Here is a 17899-nt window from a genome sequence, read left to right on the forward strand (position 1 = left end):
TTAAATGAAAACTGGGTACTTACTTTTCGTCTTCATTAAGAGCTAGACCCCGCATCTGTCCATGAAGTGCATCCTGAATATTGCCAGTTGAATAAAGCCCAATGGGGGTGTTATAAGCAGAACTCACTACCTGCCTTTTGCCATCAACGTTTGCAGCTGCAACAAAAGGCTGGGCCTTTCTGTTGTGAGTTGTACCAATGGGCTTCAATTCCTGTACATAACGGGCAGACAAAAAAAACACACAAAGCGACAATGCTCACCGCTGCGGATAGTAACAAGCAAAACTGACAACATAGCATTTGTTAATGTGGGTACATTTTTAGGCTGGTTCTTGGACACTGTTTCTTTCAATTTTGTTAGAATAAGCGGAGTTAATAAGGGGAGCCACAACCACAGCCCTTTGCCCACTTTGGGTCTCCATCCTGGCTAGCTTGCCTGTAGCTAGCCTGAACTGGACCAGCCAAGATGGAGATCCAACGCGAGTGTGCCTAAAGATGGGCAGGTGGGCCTTTAGATTAAGTAACCAAATATGACTGCAACAAACTCTTAGCTGTAAATTACATAAATGCTTTTAATACCCTAGAGCAGTGGTTCTCAACCCTGTCCTAGGGGACCCTCAGCCAATTGGGTTTTCAAGATATCCCTAATGAATATGCATGAGAGAGATTTGCATATAATGGAGGAGACAGGCATGCAAATATAATAACAACAACAACAGTTTATATACCACAGGACCGTGACGTTCTATGCGTTTACAATGATTAAAAAAATGTTACAGATTGAGTAGTACTAACAGAGTTAAATTTTAGAGGTCAGTTATTGCATATTTTAGCGGTCAGTTATATGCAAATTCATTAGGGATATCTTGAAAACTCAACTGGCTGGGGGTCCCCTAGGACAGGGTTGAGAACCACTTCCCTAGACAAAAACAAGGCTAAATCTTATGAGCCTGACATTAAGCTGCTGCAGAGTGATTTAGATACTGGCTGCTACAGTCAAGTTGTACCTGGATATCCAGCACCGATATTCAAGTATTTACAGGCACTGAACATCCAGGTATAAATGGGTAGCATCAGGCTTTTTAACAGAGTTGTGTGTAGTGACTGGGTAAGAAATTGTTGCCGTCGTAAGTTATCCAGAAAGTTATGCAGATAATGGTGCTGATATTACTGGTTTCATAATTCCTGACTCTATCCAGGCTCTGTCCCCAGGCTCTGCCCTGTTGTTATCAAGATAAGACTATCCCAGCATTATCTGGGCCCACTGAAAATCCATGTATAGACCTGGTCAGCACTATTTTATCCAGGCAGCAGCACGTATTAACCAGATAAGAAGCTCTGAATATCAGGCTGAGTTTATTTAATTCCAGGGACAGAAAGGGCTACAATTTAAAATTTGTTAACAAAATAGAATGGTCTGTGCTTCAAAATTCTGCCACACAAAGGAGAGAGATTCAGTACTTCATAATTTAGAGAGATGTCAAATCTAAAGATTAAAAAAATTTAAAAAAGCAAGACATGACAAGAAAAGCAGTAAAACTAGAAATTAAAAACCTGCAAGGCAAGGATAAATCAATGGGGATAACATGAGCAGAGTAGCAAGCTAACACAAAACTAGTCAGTCAGTCTCAGCCTCTAGTTTCTGTGGAGCATGAAGAGTGAACAGTGTTCCATCCTGTGGGCTACTACGGAGCAGCTAGAGTTTACTCAGCAAATAAAGCTGAATTGTGATGCAAAATATCTTGATGCTTATGTTCATATGTTCTGGAAATATAGTGCAGGCACACAGGTTTAACAGTAAGTTGGTGTAATGAAGGGCTTAAAAAAGATAAACCCCCCTGGACCGGATGGCATCTATCCAAGGGTAATCAAGGAACTGAAAGGGACTATAGCTGAACTGCTTCAAATAATAGCCAATCTGTCGATCAAAGAGAGGATTCCGGAAGACTGGAAGGTGGCGAATGTTACGACAATCTTCAAGAAAGGTTTGAGGGGTGATCCGGGAAATTACAGACCGGTGAGTCTGACCTCTGTACCAGGAAAGATGGTAGGGCACTGATAAAGGACCGCATCATTGAGCACCTTGACGGACGCAATCTGATGAGGACCAGTCAGCATGGCTTGAGCAAAGGAAGATCTTGCTCGACAAAATTGCTACACTTCTTTGAGGGAGTAAACAGGCAGAAAGACAAGGGTGACCCCGTCGACATTGTATATCTGGACTTTCAGAAGGTGTTTGACAAAGTTCCACATGAATGACTACTTTGAAAAATTGCGAGCCATGGAATCAAGGGAGAAGTACTCATGTGTATTAAAAACTGGCTGGCGGATAAGAAACAGAGAGTGGGGGTAAATGGACAATACTCGGACTAGAAAAGCGTCACAAGTGGAGTACCACAGGGTTCGGTGCTTGGACCTGTGCTCTTCAACATATTTATAAACGATCTGGAAATTCATACGACGAGGGAGGTGATTAAATTTGCTGACGATACAAAGTTATCCAGAGTAGTGAAGACACAGGAGGATTGCGAAGAACTGCAATGTGACAAACACGCTCGAGAAATGGGCTGCGACATGGCAAATGAGGTTCAACGTGGATAAGTGTAAGGTGATGCATGTCGGTAACAAAAATCTTATACACAAATACAGGATGTCTGGGGCAGTACTTGGAGAGACCCCCCAGGAGAGAGAGACTTGGGAGTATTGGAAGACAAGTCAATGAAGCAGTCCGCACAATGTGTGGCGGTGGCGAAAAGAATGCTAGGAATGATTAAGAAGGGGATCATTAACAGATCGGAGAACGTTATCATGCCGCTGTACTGGGCCATGGTACACCCTCACCTGGAATACTTCATCCAGCACTGGTCGCCATACATACAGGTACTACTCGAAAGGGTCCAGAGAAGAGCGACTAAAATGGTAAAGGGGCTAGAGGAGTTGCCGTACAGAGAGAGATTAGAGAAACTGGGTCTCTGCTCCCTTGAAAAGATGAGACTAAGAGGGGACATGATAGAAACATTTAAGATTCTGAAGGGAATAGACTTAGTAGATAAAGACAGGTTGCTCACCCTCTCTGAGAGGACACTCTCTAAAGTTAAAAGGGGATAAACATACCACTGATGAAAACAAAAACATAAGGGGATAAACATAAAGAAGTTCTTCATCCAGAGAATGGTGGAAAACTGGAACACTCTTCTGGAGGCTGTTATAGGGGAAAACACCCTCCAGGGATTCAAGACAAAGTTAGACAAGTTCCTGCTGAACTGGAGCATACACAGGTAGGGCTGGCCTCAGTTAGGGCAGTGGTCTTTGTCCTGGGGGCCACCACGGGAGCGGACTGCTGGGCGTGATGGACCACTGTTCTGACCCAGGAGCGGCAATTTTTGGGTTCTCTATGCTCTCTGCTGATTCTTCCTCTTAAATGTGCTGTTAACAGGATAGCATATGGTGGGTTTTGGCCAGGTACTACGGACCTGGATTGGCCTCCTTGAGAACGGGCTACTGGGCTTGATAGACCAGTTCTTATGTGGGATAGATATGCTGTTATATATCTGCTGAAAGTACATACAGCAGAACAGTCCAGTTCTTGTGTTTTTCAGCTAACGAGGGGACATGTTTCTTGCATTGTTCCAGAAATTCAATGAGCTCTGAATACACTTCGAGACCTTTTATACCTGGAGGAAAAGTCCATAGTCTGTTATTGAGAAAGACATGGGGGAAGCTACTGCTTGTCCTGGATCGGTAGCATGGAATGTTGCTACTCTTTGGGTTTTGGCCAGGTACTAGTGACCTGGATTGGCCACCATGAGGGCAGGTTACTGGGCTTGATGGACCATTGGTCTGACCCAGTAAGGCTATTCTTATGTTTTAACTTAACATTAGTCCAGCCCTTCCAGCTTATCCAGCCATTGTGGCTAGACCTTTCAGTTCCCTTACATTCTGGTTTTCCTTTTAATTGTTCTTTCCTATCCAATCAATTGTAGTTCTTTCCCATTCCTCTTGTGTTAGTTTGTTAAGGTTAGTTTTTAGTAAGTCTGGTGTGTCAGTTCCCATTGTTTTGATGTTTTGTTTTATTGCTTTTTATATGGACTTGTTTTTGTTTAATTGTTATATAAAGCTGCTTTGAATTTTGAAAATTCCAGTCCAGTAATCAAGACCCAGGCTGAAGTCACATTCACCAATTCTTTAAACTTGCTTATAGGGAAGCCTCAGCCCCACCACTCCACCGCTAAATTAATGTTTCATTGCGGGAAGAATCACTTAAAATTGGTGGAGTCGGATGACACGGGCGTTCTTGGGAGACCCTTGATACAGCACTTTTATAGTGCGAAACATGCATGTCGGGTTCCACTCCCGGACGTTGGCTGATTAAACAAGCTAAGTACAAGCTAAATAAGTTTCTTTAAAATACCATATATTTATTATTAAAAATACATTTTGGATGGAAAACTCTTTTGATAAAAAACGCTACAGGCAGCCAATGATGAGTTCTCACATAATTCTTCCCGCAATGAAACATTAATTTAGCGGTGGAGTGGTGGGGCTGAGGCTTCCCTATAAGCAAGTTTAAAGAATTGGTGAATGTGACTTCAGCCTGGGTCTTGATTACTGGACTGGAATTTATGTTGAAGTGACTAGGGCTATAAACATTAGTACTAAGATTCATTGCCATTCTTTTGTGAGTTGAATTTTGAAAAGGCAGGTTATCAAATTCTTTAATAAACTTGGAAACTTCTTATGTACTTATGTACCTTTTCTGCCCGAGGGAGCATTGATTTTGGCATACTGTACTTTTCACTCAAGTTCCCCAGGTTAATCGAGCCTTTATTTTGTGTCGGCCATTTTTCCCCTCTATTGAGTGGCTTCAAGTAATATACTCAATGTAATCAGACCTTTTCAGGCTCTGATCCCCATAATTGGTGTGTTCAGTGTCCAGGCTTTAACCATCGGGACATTCATTATGACCTCTGTCTGCATATGCAAAAGAGGACACTCTGCTCACCACCCTAGCCCCTCTAACTGTAGCCCCTACCCTGTTTGTCTGTCTTGAATGCTTAGATTGTAAGCTCACTTGAGCAGGGACTGTCTCCTTTGTGCTCTGTACAGTGCTGCTTACATCTGGTAGCGCTCTAGAAAATGATTAATTTTAGTAAGTAGTTGCTGTAATCCAGAATGGAAAGGACAAAATAGTCCTGCACTTATTAGTGAAATCATGACACTCTTGCTGTTTTCTAGGACCACATGAATACCAAAAATTGATCTGTTTGGTGAAGGAGCTTTGGTCATCTCACATTAAAAAGAAGCATTAAATTACATTCAATGGGTGCTTAAAAAAAAGAGAGAGAGAGAGAGAGATCCAAGGGTGGCACTGTGGAAAACAGGAGGAATAAGGCATGGACGGGATGGGTAGGAGTGGGGACACAGGAAGCTTGCAGCAGTTTTCAATTATTTTCATTGCTTTGTCTCATTTCTACAATATCTTGAATGCATTATAACATGAGTTAATGCTATTACTTCATATTGGGAATGATTCAGTCATTCAAGGTCAAAAGCTATCTTCAATGATTCACTGACAAAGTCAAACAACCAGTATCTACCATCTAATTAATGACTTATTTTTTTTAGGAGGGGGGCAAGAGCAATGTGATGCTGAAATGTATTAAAAATATTTTACTTTACCAGAACTCCTACTTGTCATGCCAACTATTTTAAATTATGGGCTGTTTCTCATCTAAATATCATGCAGTTATTACACTAATAGACATGAAGATGGATAGGGCATGAATAATTGGATATCAAATTTGGGGATGGAGATAAACTAGGGATATTCGGTCAATCAAAAATAATAAATCCAATCCAAAAAAAAAGCACTTTTAATGATTTTTTTTAAAGTCCTACAATGAGAATTTTAAAATGGAAACAGTAGAACTAAAAGCTGCATGTTAATATTTGAACAGTTAAATTGTTGCTGATTTAATGGGCTCATACACAATAACGCACAGCTAAAGAAACCAGAACAGGTTCTACACTTTGATGGGCCCTAGGCAAAGAAGCACATCGTGCCCTACCCTCCCATCATAAAATACATTTTAAAACTTCCACAAACAAGGTTCTCCAGGTTTGTCCACAGAGAAACACTGACTGGCACAGGAGGAAGCAGATGGTAAGAAATACAGCTCACCTAATCCTCATGGTGACTGAGGCCAATGTATGGGCTGGGGGGAGAGGAGGGAGAACATACAGATCTATATAGGTAGCAGTCAGCTCTGGTCTCCTCCTTCCCACTTTTTTACTAACAGCTGACTTACAGGGCAAAAATCTACCTATTACACATCTGAGACAGCTCCTCCTGAACATTTTGGGCCAGATTCTATAAATGATGACTCAGCATGGCTACATTGTAGGTGCCACTTGGCGCTGGTTGTCAATCAACCACTAGGCACCGCTTATACAATCCTGCCTAGCGGCACCTAGGCATGCTTTAGTGTCGCTATGTGTCCAGTTTATTAGGCCAGGCTTTACTTGGCCTAATTTACCAGTGCCTAACTTGGATGCCTAAGTCAACCATGCCTATTCTCCGCCCCTAACAATGCCGACTTTTCAGAATGAGATCAGGTGGCACCTACGCTGATGACACCAAACTATGTAATATAGTAAGTGAATGCAGTTTACAGAATTATATGGCGCAGGACCTGCTTACATTGGAAAGTTGGTCCTCAACCTGGCAGCTAGGCTTCAATGCTAAGAAATGGAAGGTCATGCGCCTCGGAAGCGGAAATCCATGCAGGACGTACTTCTTGAACGGAGAAACTTTAACTAGGACTTCAGCAGAACGAGATTTAGGAGTAATCATCAGTGCAGACATGAAAACTGCCAATCAAGTGGAGAAGGCTTCATCTAAGGCAAGGCAGATATTAGGTTGTATCAATAGAAGTTTCGTCAGCCGAAAGCCTGAAGTCATAATGCCGTTGTACAGGGCCATGATGAAACCTCATCTGGAGTACTGTGTGCAATTCTGGAGGCCACATTACAGTAAAGATGTGCACAGAATTGAATCGGTTCAGCGGACGGCCACCAGGATGATCTCGGGGCTCAAGGGTCTCTTGTACGAAGAGAGACTGAACAAATTGCAGCTCTACACTCTCGAGGAACGTAGGGAGAGGGGAGACATGATCGAAACATTTAAGTACCTCACGGGACGTGTCGAAGTGGAAGATGATATTTTCTTTCTCAAGGGACCCTCGGCCACCAGAGGGCACCCGCTCAAACTCAGGGGCAGAAAATTTCATGGCGACACCAGAAAGTATTTCTTCACAGAGAGAGTGGTTGATCATTGGAACAAGCTTCCAGTGCAGGTGATCGAGACAGACAGCGTGCCAGACTTTAAGAATAAATGGGATACCCATGTGGGATCCCTACGAGGGTCAAGATAAGGAAATTGGGTCATTAGGGCATAGACAGGGGGTGAGTAAGCAGAGTGGGCAGACTTGATGGGCTGTAGCCCTTTTCTGCCGTCATCTTCTATGCTTCTATGTTACACTTAGGCATCGCTAGGCATCCTAAGAGTTTGGCCCTGAACTCTTAATTGGTTATTTTAAATTGACTGAAAACTGGCGTGGTCAATTATCACACCAATTAAAAAAAGAAGCTAAGTGCAGATTCCGAAGTTAGGCATTGTTAGGCTTCTTAATCATGATGCCTAGTAGTTTCTAATGTAGGCGTCCTATATAGAATCTGGCCCTTTGGCTCTAAGTGGTCCCTTGTTCACCTATGTCTTACGCCTGCCCTGAAAGAAACTCACCTAAGGAAACAGAGCATTTTATATTTTCTGTTCTCCAAATTCTCACAGTAAAACAAAATAGCAAAAAAATTACCTGGTCGCTCGCCAACCTGAAAAATGCTTTTTGTAGAATAGGACTCTTAGAACAAAAAGGTGCACCAAAAGGAGCTGTACACTGGGATATGTGTGTGGGGGTAGGTGGGAAGGACTGAAGCCTTCTACAGAAGAGAAAAGGAGCTAGCTTCTTACAGTCTGCAGCTGGCTTATTTAGAACAAATGCCTCCTGCTAAGGCATTACCTGAGATAAGACTCCCCACCTTTCTAGTAAGTACTATTGCTTAAGTATTATATTGATCAGCAATTAATCAAAATCAACTTCTATCCAGAACTTCCTGTGGCCGAGTCATACCATATGCCTATGGGCTGTACATCGTGCTATCGAGATACATGTCCTGACATGCTGTATGCAAAGCATTCCTGTAGAAGTAAGGTTTTTAATTCCACACAGTTATTCTGTGTCAAGTTTTGCCTAATGTGTTTATTTGATGATAAATCTTAAGCCTTAATGATACAAGTTCATACCTGTTGTTCTGCCTCCAAGTTGATTTTAAAAGGGTGAGCTTTGCCTTCTTCTGATACTTGAGGAGACCATAGCTTAGTTTCCGGCCTAAGAATCAGAATAATATTTTAGTTTTCTTTATGTATTTTTTTTATGTTTTATGTTTTAAGTTTTTTATTCATTTTTCATATAACAAGTGTACAATCTAAATTCATACAAATTCATTAAGTATACACTTGACATTCTTTCATACCTTACTGTAAATATAACATTTCATTATATACTTTTTTACTATAATTTTTAAACAGCATATAATACTTAATAAGTAATAAGTATGTCAACTATTACTCAATTATAACCCCCCTCCCTCCCCTTACTTTGGGAAATGCATACAATAAAACAAAATATAATGTTAAATTATTTATATTTTATGATGAATAAAATAAACCCACCCCCCACCCCCCTTATCAAATATCTTATTATGGGAAAATTATATCATTCATTGCAAAAGTCTGTTAATGGTCCTCAAATCTTCTTAAACTTATCCATATACCCTTTTTGTGTTGCAAATGTACGCTCCATTTTATATATATGGCATACTGAATTCCACCAAAAGTTATAATTTAACCTGTCATAGTTTTTCCAATTGTGTGTTATTTGTTGAACTGCTAATCTAGTTAATATAAATAAAAGTTTGTTATTTGAAGAAATTTGACTCTTTGCTCTCATTGCTGTGCCAAATAAAATCGTATCATATGTCAAGGCTACCGGATTCTCCAACATCCTATTTATTTGAGGCCAAATTGATTTCCAAAATAATAATATGAATAGACAATAAAATAAAAGATGATTTAATGTTCCCGCCTCAAGATGACAGTGCCAGCATCTATTAGACTTAGAGCTATCAAGTTTTTGTAAACGAACAGGGGTCCAAAAAGCTCTATGTAAAAGAAAAAACCATGTTTGTCTCATAGATGCTGAGACTGTACATCTTAACCTCCAAGACCACAGTCGTGGACATTGAGATGCAGTAATCTGATGCTTAATCTCAATGCTCCAAATGTCTCTAAGACCATGTTGTGAAAGTCTTTATGTATTTTTACAAGTGGACACCTTATTGTCAGGTGACACTTGTTCATCACATTTACAATCCACCTATACCTAGTGGTAAATATTAATTATTTATCCATTTGAAAACTACTAGCATATACCATTTTCTATTTAATACAAAACAAAATATACAGTAGGACAATTTTCAATAGGCCATTGAGTGACAAGATATGGGTACCTTCCAACCATGTAGATTTGTACTTACAATTTCAAGGGGAAACTATCCAGATAATTTCTATTTGAAATAAATGTGACACTCATCTATTTCCTTCTATACTGTATTTATGGATCACTTAGGACTCTTTCCTAATACAAACCATAGCTCTTAGAATGCCCCCTATTTAAGTAGCTAAATAAAGCCCCCCTGCATTCCACTAAGGGGGAAATTCTATAAACGACACCTACCTCAAAAGTGAGTGTTAGGGGCAGAGAATAGGCATGGTATGACTTAGGCATCATTAGGCACCAGTGAATTAGGCTAGGAAAAACTTGGCCTAATATACTGGTACCTAACATTAGGGCGCCTTGTAATGCCCAAGTCAAAATGGGTGCTGGTAGGTGCAATTCTGTAAACAGCACCTAGTGTTTGATTGACAACTGCACTGAGTGGCACTTAGAAGATAGGTGCCATTTATAGAATCAGGCCCCAAGTGTCTATATTTATGCACTTTGATGGGCTACAGTTTCAAAGGGGTTGATCTAGCTCAGTTGACAAAATTAGGTAGTTAAACCTTTTGAAAACCTACCCCAAAGTAGGAGAAAAAAACTTTAGTGGGTCATGGCAGATTGTTCAAGTAGCCGTCTACATATCCATCTTGATTTAATCTCCCTTCTACCTCTTTACAAGGTAAATTTCACATTCTAGAAAACTTACTGAAAAAAGTCTTGGTCACAGCCCTTAGCCGTTTGCAAAAAATTACCAATACCTGCCAGGTAAAAGATCTGCACCAAGTTCTTAAATAGCTGACTTATGCAGGTAGACTGCAAAGGACAGAATGAGATATTGGCCTCAGCCCCTGATATGATGCGCCTAAAAATACATTTTTAGGAATAAACTAAAGTATACATCTTGTAAGATTCGTATGTGCACTGTTTAAAAAATAATTAGAGGGACTAAGAGGAGTCCAGAGTGAGGACAGAGCTTGTTTTCTGTATAACTGCCAAAACTTGATCAATTTCAAGAAAACTGGGAAATCATCCTGAGTAAATTGGCAAGTAGCCTATATTCATGCTAGCCATCTCACCTAAACAAAAAACTGACTTCAATAATTGGTTCTTCAATTGTTGCAATGTTTTCATTACTGAAAGTATGTATGGTTACCTTATGGCTCCAGAAAAAGGAGGATAGATTAAAACATCTGGGTTTCATTTCTATTGATTTCTCAATCTGTCCTCTTTATTCTGGAGCCATATGGTAACCTTAAAATATTTAGTGTTGCCAGCCAGATTAGTCCCCAATATTTAGTGCTGGGTCATGACTGGGCACCAGCAGTGAATTTTGTATGCTAATTTCAGGTGGTATGTTTGCCAAAGCTTATGGTGCCCAGCTGGGGCCAGCATAAAATAGTTATATGGCTGAATATTGCCAGGTCTCACATAATTTGGTCTAGGAAAGCCCCTCCCATCCCCCTCCTTAGTCTCCTAAACAGCCCCCTCATGCCTACCTTTTAGACCACAGGAAAGAAAGCACAGTTATTTACCATAACAGGTGTTATCCAGGGACAGCAGGCAGATATTCTCTACATGTGGGTGACGTCACTGACGGAGCCCCCTAGCGGACGTTTTCGCAAGCAGACTTGCTTGAAGACCTTCAAGCTTGCGATTGGCCTGCGCATGCGCGCGTGCCCGACCTAGGGCATGCGTCTCCTCAGCGTGGCCTCAGTTCAGATAGCTAGCAAAGAAGCCAACCACGGCGAGGTAGGTGGCTTGCGAGATTATCTGCCTGCTATCCCTGGGTAACACCTGTTATGGTAAGTAACTGTGCTTTATCCCAGGACAAGCAGACAGCCTATTTTCACATGTGGGTGACCTCCAAGCTAACCAGAATGGGATGGAGGGAGAGTTGGCAATTTAGGAGAACAGATTTTGCGAAACAGACTGGCCAAAATGGCCGTCATACCTAGAGAAAGCATCCAGACAGTAGTGCGAGGTAAATGTATGAACCGAGGACCACATGGCAGCCTTACAGATTTCCTCAATTGGAGTCGAACGGAGGAAAGCCATCGCTCTGACCTTGTGGTCTGTGACTCGACCCAGCAGGGAGAGACCAGCCTGAGCGTAACAGAAAGAGATACAAGCGGCCAACCAGTTAGAAATGGTCTGCTTAGAAACAGAGCGACCCAAGCGATTGGGATCGAAGGAAAGGAACAGCTGGGGAGCAGAACGATGAGAAGCGGTGCGCTTCAAGTAGAAGGCCAGCGCACGCTTACAATCAAGAGAATGTAGAGCCATTTCTCCAGGGTGAGAATGGGGCTTCGGAAAAAACACAGGAAGAACAATGGATTGGTTGATGTGAAACTTCGAGGCCGAGGCACCCAACGAGGGCGCCGAGGCCGAGCTCGAGGCCTGTCCCGCAGGATCCATGGGGCCAAAGAGTTGGAGAATCTTGGCCACTCTCCTACAAAGAGCCCGCGGTTGCAAAGTTGCACAATGGGGAAACGACTCAGCGCGGTGCTCTGCACCCAGGCACTCCACACACCAACGATGAGGGTCGGTGATGGAGATAACCCGGTTGCACTGAATACAGTATTTAAACCCAGAACGAGGCCGGGACATAAGAAAAAAATACAGCTGCGGCCCCACGAGGCCAGGCGGCCAGAGTAATACCGGGAACCCAGTCAAAAATATACGAACTGAAAAAACCAAAAAAGAAAGGAAACAAAGACGCGGGCACAGCGACTCAACTGAAATAACCAAACAAGCCGCGGTGCAAGAGGGACAACGATATCGCGCGAAGCAAGGGCGCAGTACTTCTGGCTCCATGGAAAACAGAGAACTGAGGCCACGCTGAGGAGACGCTTGCCCTAGGTCGGGCGGGAGGGGCACACACGCATGCACGGCCAATAGCAAGCTTGAAGGTCTTCAAGCAAGTCTGCTTGCAAAAACGTCCGCTAGGGGGCTCTGTCGGTGACGTCACCCATATGTAGAGAATATGCTGCCTGCTCGTCCTCGGATAAAGTCCTTCTCCTCTGCCCCTGGAATAAGCCCTCCAACCCCTCTGCCAAGGTGTAGGTAGGTCCCCCCAGGTCTACCTGTCCTAATATTACTTGTGGTCCATGAGGGTTGTAGGGGGCAGGAGCGAAGACCCCTTGCTCTGGACCTTATATTGCTGTTGCAACTATGTGAGGTCACAGCAAGTCATTTGCTGAGGCCCACTGCAAGAGTGGGAACTTCAAGCAGGAAACTTCACTCCTGCTTCGAATAACCCTCATGGCCTGGGGAGACCTACCTATACTTCAGGGGGGTTGGGTGTGGGCTCATTCTGGGGAAGAGGAGGAAGAAGGGCTTTCCTGGACTAAATTAGTTAGGTGGGTCCAGGCTGATATTCAGTGCCAGTGCCCTCATAGCAAAGGAGGTTAATTTAGGCCAACATTTGAGCTGTCTTAAATTAACATGCTTAGCTAGGGGGGTGCTGGCACTGAATATTTTTTGGCAATTGCTCCAGGATCCTCCCTAATGCTACCCCCTCATAAACTGGCCCTGATGTGCCCACTTTTTCTAGAGCTGGTCAGAGGCAATATTCAGTGGCACACAATTTATGTACTCATTTGCCTCTCTTGCTTAGATGCCCTGTTATAAAATAATCCTCTAAGGGGAGACGTTATCATGGGCTATTGTTAAATCAGGTTATTTATTTTTTAATCACAAATTGGGTTATTTTACCACAGGGTCATATTGCATAAAATGGGAATTTGTGCTAAAAAACAGACTTAACAGTAGCCCGCATTAATAAACTCTTTCCCCCAAATGATACAGGGGCTCCTCATTCCTACCCTCTAAGCCCCTCTGGCCGAGTACCTTTCTATTTTGAGTGCAAGCTGATTGGTTGCCGCTTTAATTCTGTCCTGGGCTTCTGCATGGGTCATGTTTTCTGTGCTATAGCCATCGATTGCAACAATGACATCACCAGGGCACAGGTTGGCTGCAGAGGATCTACTTCCAGGTGTAATCTGAAAGAAAAGAAATAGGATTATTGCAGCTGCGTTATTCTGAGATAAGAGGTATCAATCCAAAATTCATGATTCAGTGATCTGAGATGCAAGGTCAATGAAAGCAAAGCCTCATGATGGTACTTCAATTTGATTTCTTCCACATCAACTAAATGATCATGAATTAAGCAGAGGTCCATGGTTTGAACTAGGAGTAGTGTAATTGGTTATATTATGGAGTTTCCTCCCTGATGTCTAGCTTTCCTTACATTTTCCCACTGCCAAGGATAGTCTATGCTAAATTTCAGAGGCTTTGCCCTTCCCACTTCGTTTACTTGGAGTCTGCTGAATCCATCCACTAGCCTTTCTATGAAGAAAATCTTCCTGACTTTGCTCTGTTTCTAGCTCGACTGAGCCCATTCTTTGGAAAGACATTTTCATAGAAAATTCTAAATTATGTGCTTGAGTCGAAGGGCCAGTGCAAGGATATTGGATGCCTTACTGTCTTAGAAGTTCTTGTACACCCTCGCCCAATTAACTTTCAGGTTCCTAAGGGCTACAGAGATTTTCATAATTAAAATCATGATCTAATATTACCCCTTCAAGATTAATCCTATAAAAATGCAAAATTGGACAAAATATTTAATATATATATATATGCACACAAGAGATGATTATTGAAAGCCGTTTAAAAATTAAGCAATCACTCAAACGTATTGCCAAAATGTTAGTCTCTCTCTAATATATATATATATATATAAATAAATAAAACACTAACTATATCCTGAATTCTTCTCATATCAATGCTATTATGAAGTCCTTTGAGGCATCATATACCCCCTCCCTCCACATCACCCCTTGGGTCCAACTTCTCTCCCTTTCTTTTCCCTCCCTTCATCTCGTTGTCTACCATCTCTCTGTTTTCAGGCCCATTATGTCTTCTTTCACCTCCCCCCCCAGTTCAGCAAATCCCACTCTCTTTGAATCCCCCTCCCCCTGTGTACTTCAAGAAGAGCCTTTAGGCCAAACAGGGCAGTTGCCCTCAGCAGGGCCGCCATCAGGGCAGTACTACCAGTCCTGCATTCAGGGGCCCGGAGCTGACAGGGGGCCCGGGCTCCCCCAGGGTCCTAGGCAGTGTTCTAAGGCAGGGGCGCCAGTAGCTCGCCAAGGCAAAGTGAGTCGATCACCCAGGACTCACTTTGTCTTGGCGATCTAATCTATCGGGCCGATCAGTCTTCCTCTCCCCGACGTCAATTCTGCAGTCGGAGAGGAAGTTCAGGCCAGCCAATCGCTGCCTGGCTGGGCGGAACTTCCTCTCGACGGCAGAATTGACGTCGGGGAGAGGAAGACTGATCGGCCTGGAGAGCATGCGTCGGCGTCGGCTTTGGGGCATGTCATCCATGGGTGGGTCCTGTTCCCCGATGGCAGCAGCAGTGGCTTGGGGAACGGCAGGGAGAAAGAAAGAAAGAAAGGGGGCAGGCAGGGAAACAGAAGGAAAGAAGAGAAACAGAAAAAAAGAAAGGGGGCATGAAGGGAGGAAGAAAAAGTTAGGGGAGGGAATGAGGTGTGGAGGAGAGAAAGCATATAGGCTGATAGAAGGGAAGAAAGATTGGATGCACAGTCAGTAGAAGAAAGTGCAACCAGAGACTCATGAAATCACCAGACAAGGTAGGAAAAATGATTTTATTTTAAATTTAGCAAAGTGGAGGCAGTATTACCACAGTTTTCAAAGGAATTTGCTCAAATAACTTAATAGTTAACTGGGTAAATTCCCAGAGATGAAAACTTCCCTTCACTTACTATGCACAGTTCTGAATTTATATCTGCTGTCTATATTTTACAATATGGTCCCCTTTTACTAAACCGCAATAGTGGTTTTTAGCGCAGGGAGCCTATGAGCGTCAAGAGCAGCGCTGGGCATTCAGCGCAGCTCCCTGTGCTAAAAACTGCTATTGTGGTTTAATAAAAAGGATGGAGGGTATATTTGTCTATTTTTGTATGGTTGTTACTGAGGTGACAATGCATAGAGTCATCTGCCTTGACCTCTTTGAAAAAAACCCAGAATAGGAATGATAATTAACATTTTCTCAGCGTATAGTGTGCTTTGTGTTTTTTAATTTGGTAGATCATTTTGACTTGGTCATTTTAAAGTAGCTCACAAGCTCAAAAAGTTTGGGCACCTTTGAGCTAGAGCGTTGAAACTGTGTATTTCTATTTTATCCCCCCTTTTACAAAACTGTGGAGCGGTTTTTAGCGCCAGCCGTGGTGGTAGCAGCTCTGATGCTCAGAATTCTATGAGCGTCAGGGCTGTTACCACTGTGGCTAAAATCCACACTACAGTTTTGTAAAAGGGAGAGGGGTTAGTTTGTGATGACATATTCCATACTAGGCGAAGGTGTGTTCTGTGTGTTCGAAAGACATAGTTTTCTGTTAGGATTGATCTATGCTGGTCTGGCTTGTTTAGTTTTACAATGGGTGTATTGATGTACTGTTCACTGCAATATGTAAGATGCTGCCTTTTCCTAGGTACTCATATGTGACGTGTGGTTTGTTACTAAAAATCATGTTTTTCTTACAGATGGGGGGGGGGGGGGTGCCAAAAAATGATGGGCCCTGGGTGTTACATATGCTACGTACGCCACTGTATGTAAAGATACAGTGGTGCCTCGCATAACGAACGCCTCGCACAGCGAACGCTGCACACAACGAACTTCATGTCTTGATTCATACAACGAACTTCGTTTCACACAACGAAGTCGCCCGAGCTTCCACGATCGCTGCCGATGTATTGAATCCTTCCGCGCAGGCACTGCAGGCAGTCATTAGTCACTGCGCTTAACGCATTTCACATAACGAACTTTTCGCATAACAAACTTGCTCCTGGAACGAATTAAGTTCGTTGTGTGAGGCACCACTGTACCAGAAAGCTGGCGCAGCAAAAACTTTAAGTAAATTGTTATTCTTCTAAGCTTTGAGTATTTAACTCTCCCACAATCTCACGGGCACTCGTTTCAAGTTTATTGAGATTTTGATTTAAACGCAATATCAAATATTTTCAATGCGTATAACAAAAATAAATTTGGGGAAATAAATAAAACCATATGAACAATAAACATACAAACATATCCATAGATGATTAAAATTACATAAGGAGTACAAGGATAAACTACATTTGTTTAAAAATGCGTCCTCTGCGCCTGCTCATAAATTTGTTGACGGGAAGGATCCAGCAATGTGGCCAGATGCCATTCAGGACAAAGACAGAGAAAGAATTGTGCAATTTGGATTAATGATGGAAGATGATTTAAAGCAAATGGCACAGTCTATGAGTAAAGATCTTGACGGACGTTCTTTTTATGAATATCTCCTCTATGCCAAATCACCCAATGGACGCGAGAAGATTTTAAGGGACTGGCTTAGGTGGAGCATTAGCAGAAAAGTATGTGTGTATTCGGCCCATGGAAGAAGGGGGGGTGTCGGGGGGGGGGGGGGAAAGGGGTGCGTGGGGGGCCCAATAGGATTGCTCAGTAAGGGGCCCAGAAATTTCTGATGGCGGCCCTGGCCCTCAGCCCTGTGGCTTTAGGGCCCCGTTGTCTCCACCCTCGTCTGGCATCACCCTGGCCTTTGTTTTATTATGAATATATATTTTGTAACCCACCTTGGATAAAGGCGGGCTAGAAATTATAAACTAAACTTTCCGCTCTAGGTTTAAAAAATAATTACTATCTGCAGAGGATTGCCGGCACTGCAGCCATTCTAACAGGCTGCCCGTGGCCATCGCTGCACTTTCCCTCTGCTGTGGACCATCCCAGACCGAAACAGGACATTACATCAGAGGAAGGGCAGAGAGAAAGTGCTTTGGAGGCCACTGGCAGTCTGTTAGAATGGCTTTAGTGCCAGCGATCCTCTGCAGACAATAATTACTTTTTAAACTTAGACCGGAAAGGCCAGGGAGTGCCAAATGAGGGTCGAGACAAGGGGAAGTATGCTGGCCTTCGGGGGGCCCCCTAAAGCTGCAGGACCAAGGGCAACTTGTGCGCCTGTGGTCACTTGAGGCACCTGCAGAGCTGGCCCTATAGTGACAGGAGACATGCAACAGTAATGTTTTAAATCAGTGTCTTTCAAACTTTTAAAGCTCCGACTCAGTAAACGGAGCAAATGTTTTTCACAGCACATTTAATAGAACAAATTTTATTGTGGCACACTATAATTTAAATTATAAAATTACAAAACCAACAAAAAACTACCCCCTTCCCTTTTATGAAGCCCTGTTAGGGTTTTTTAAAAAAAATTGCAGGCGGTG

At 42.7% G+C, this 17899-nt stretch overlaps 1 protein-coding gene across 3 annotated transcripts in view; it reads right to left on the reverse strand.

Moving 5' to 3' along the window:
- Window positions 1-17899, reverse strand: part of PDLIM3 (PDZ and LIM domain 3) — a 110343-nt gene that overhangs the window by 37691 nt on the left and 54753 nt on the right. For 2 of the 3 annotated variants that reach the window (XM_033943706.1, XM_033943719.1), the window contains exons 2-3: window positions 13466-13617; window positions 8362-8446 (exon numbers count right to left, since the gene is read on the reverse strand). In XM_033943706.1, the coding sequence (XP_033799597.1) occupies window positions 8362-8446; window positions 13466-13617 (237 nt within the window). Of the gene's footprint in view, window positions 1-23; window positions 212-8361; window positions 8447-13465; window positions 13618-17899 lie in introns of all 3 variants that reach the window. The other variant, XM_033943714.1, reaches the window with a different exon arrangement.

The sequence above is a fragment of the Geotrypetes seraphini genome, chromosome 1 (genome assembly GCF_902459505.1).
Source record: "Geotrypetes seraphini chromosome 1, aGeoSer1.1, whole genome shotgun sequence".
Classification (NCBI taxonomy): domain Eukaryota; kingdom Metazoa; phylum Chordata; class Amphibia; order Gymnophiona; family Dermophiidae; genus Geotrypetes; species Geotrypetes seraphini.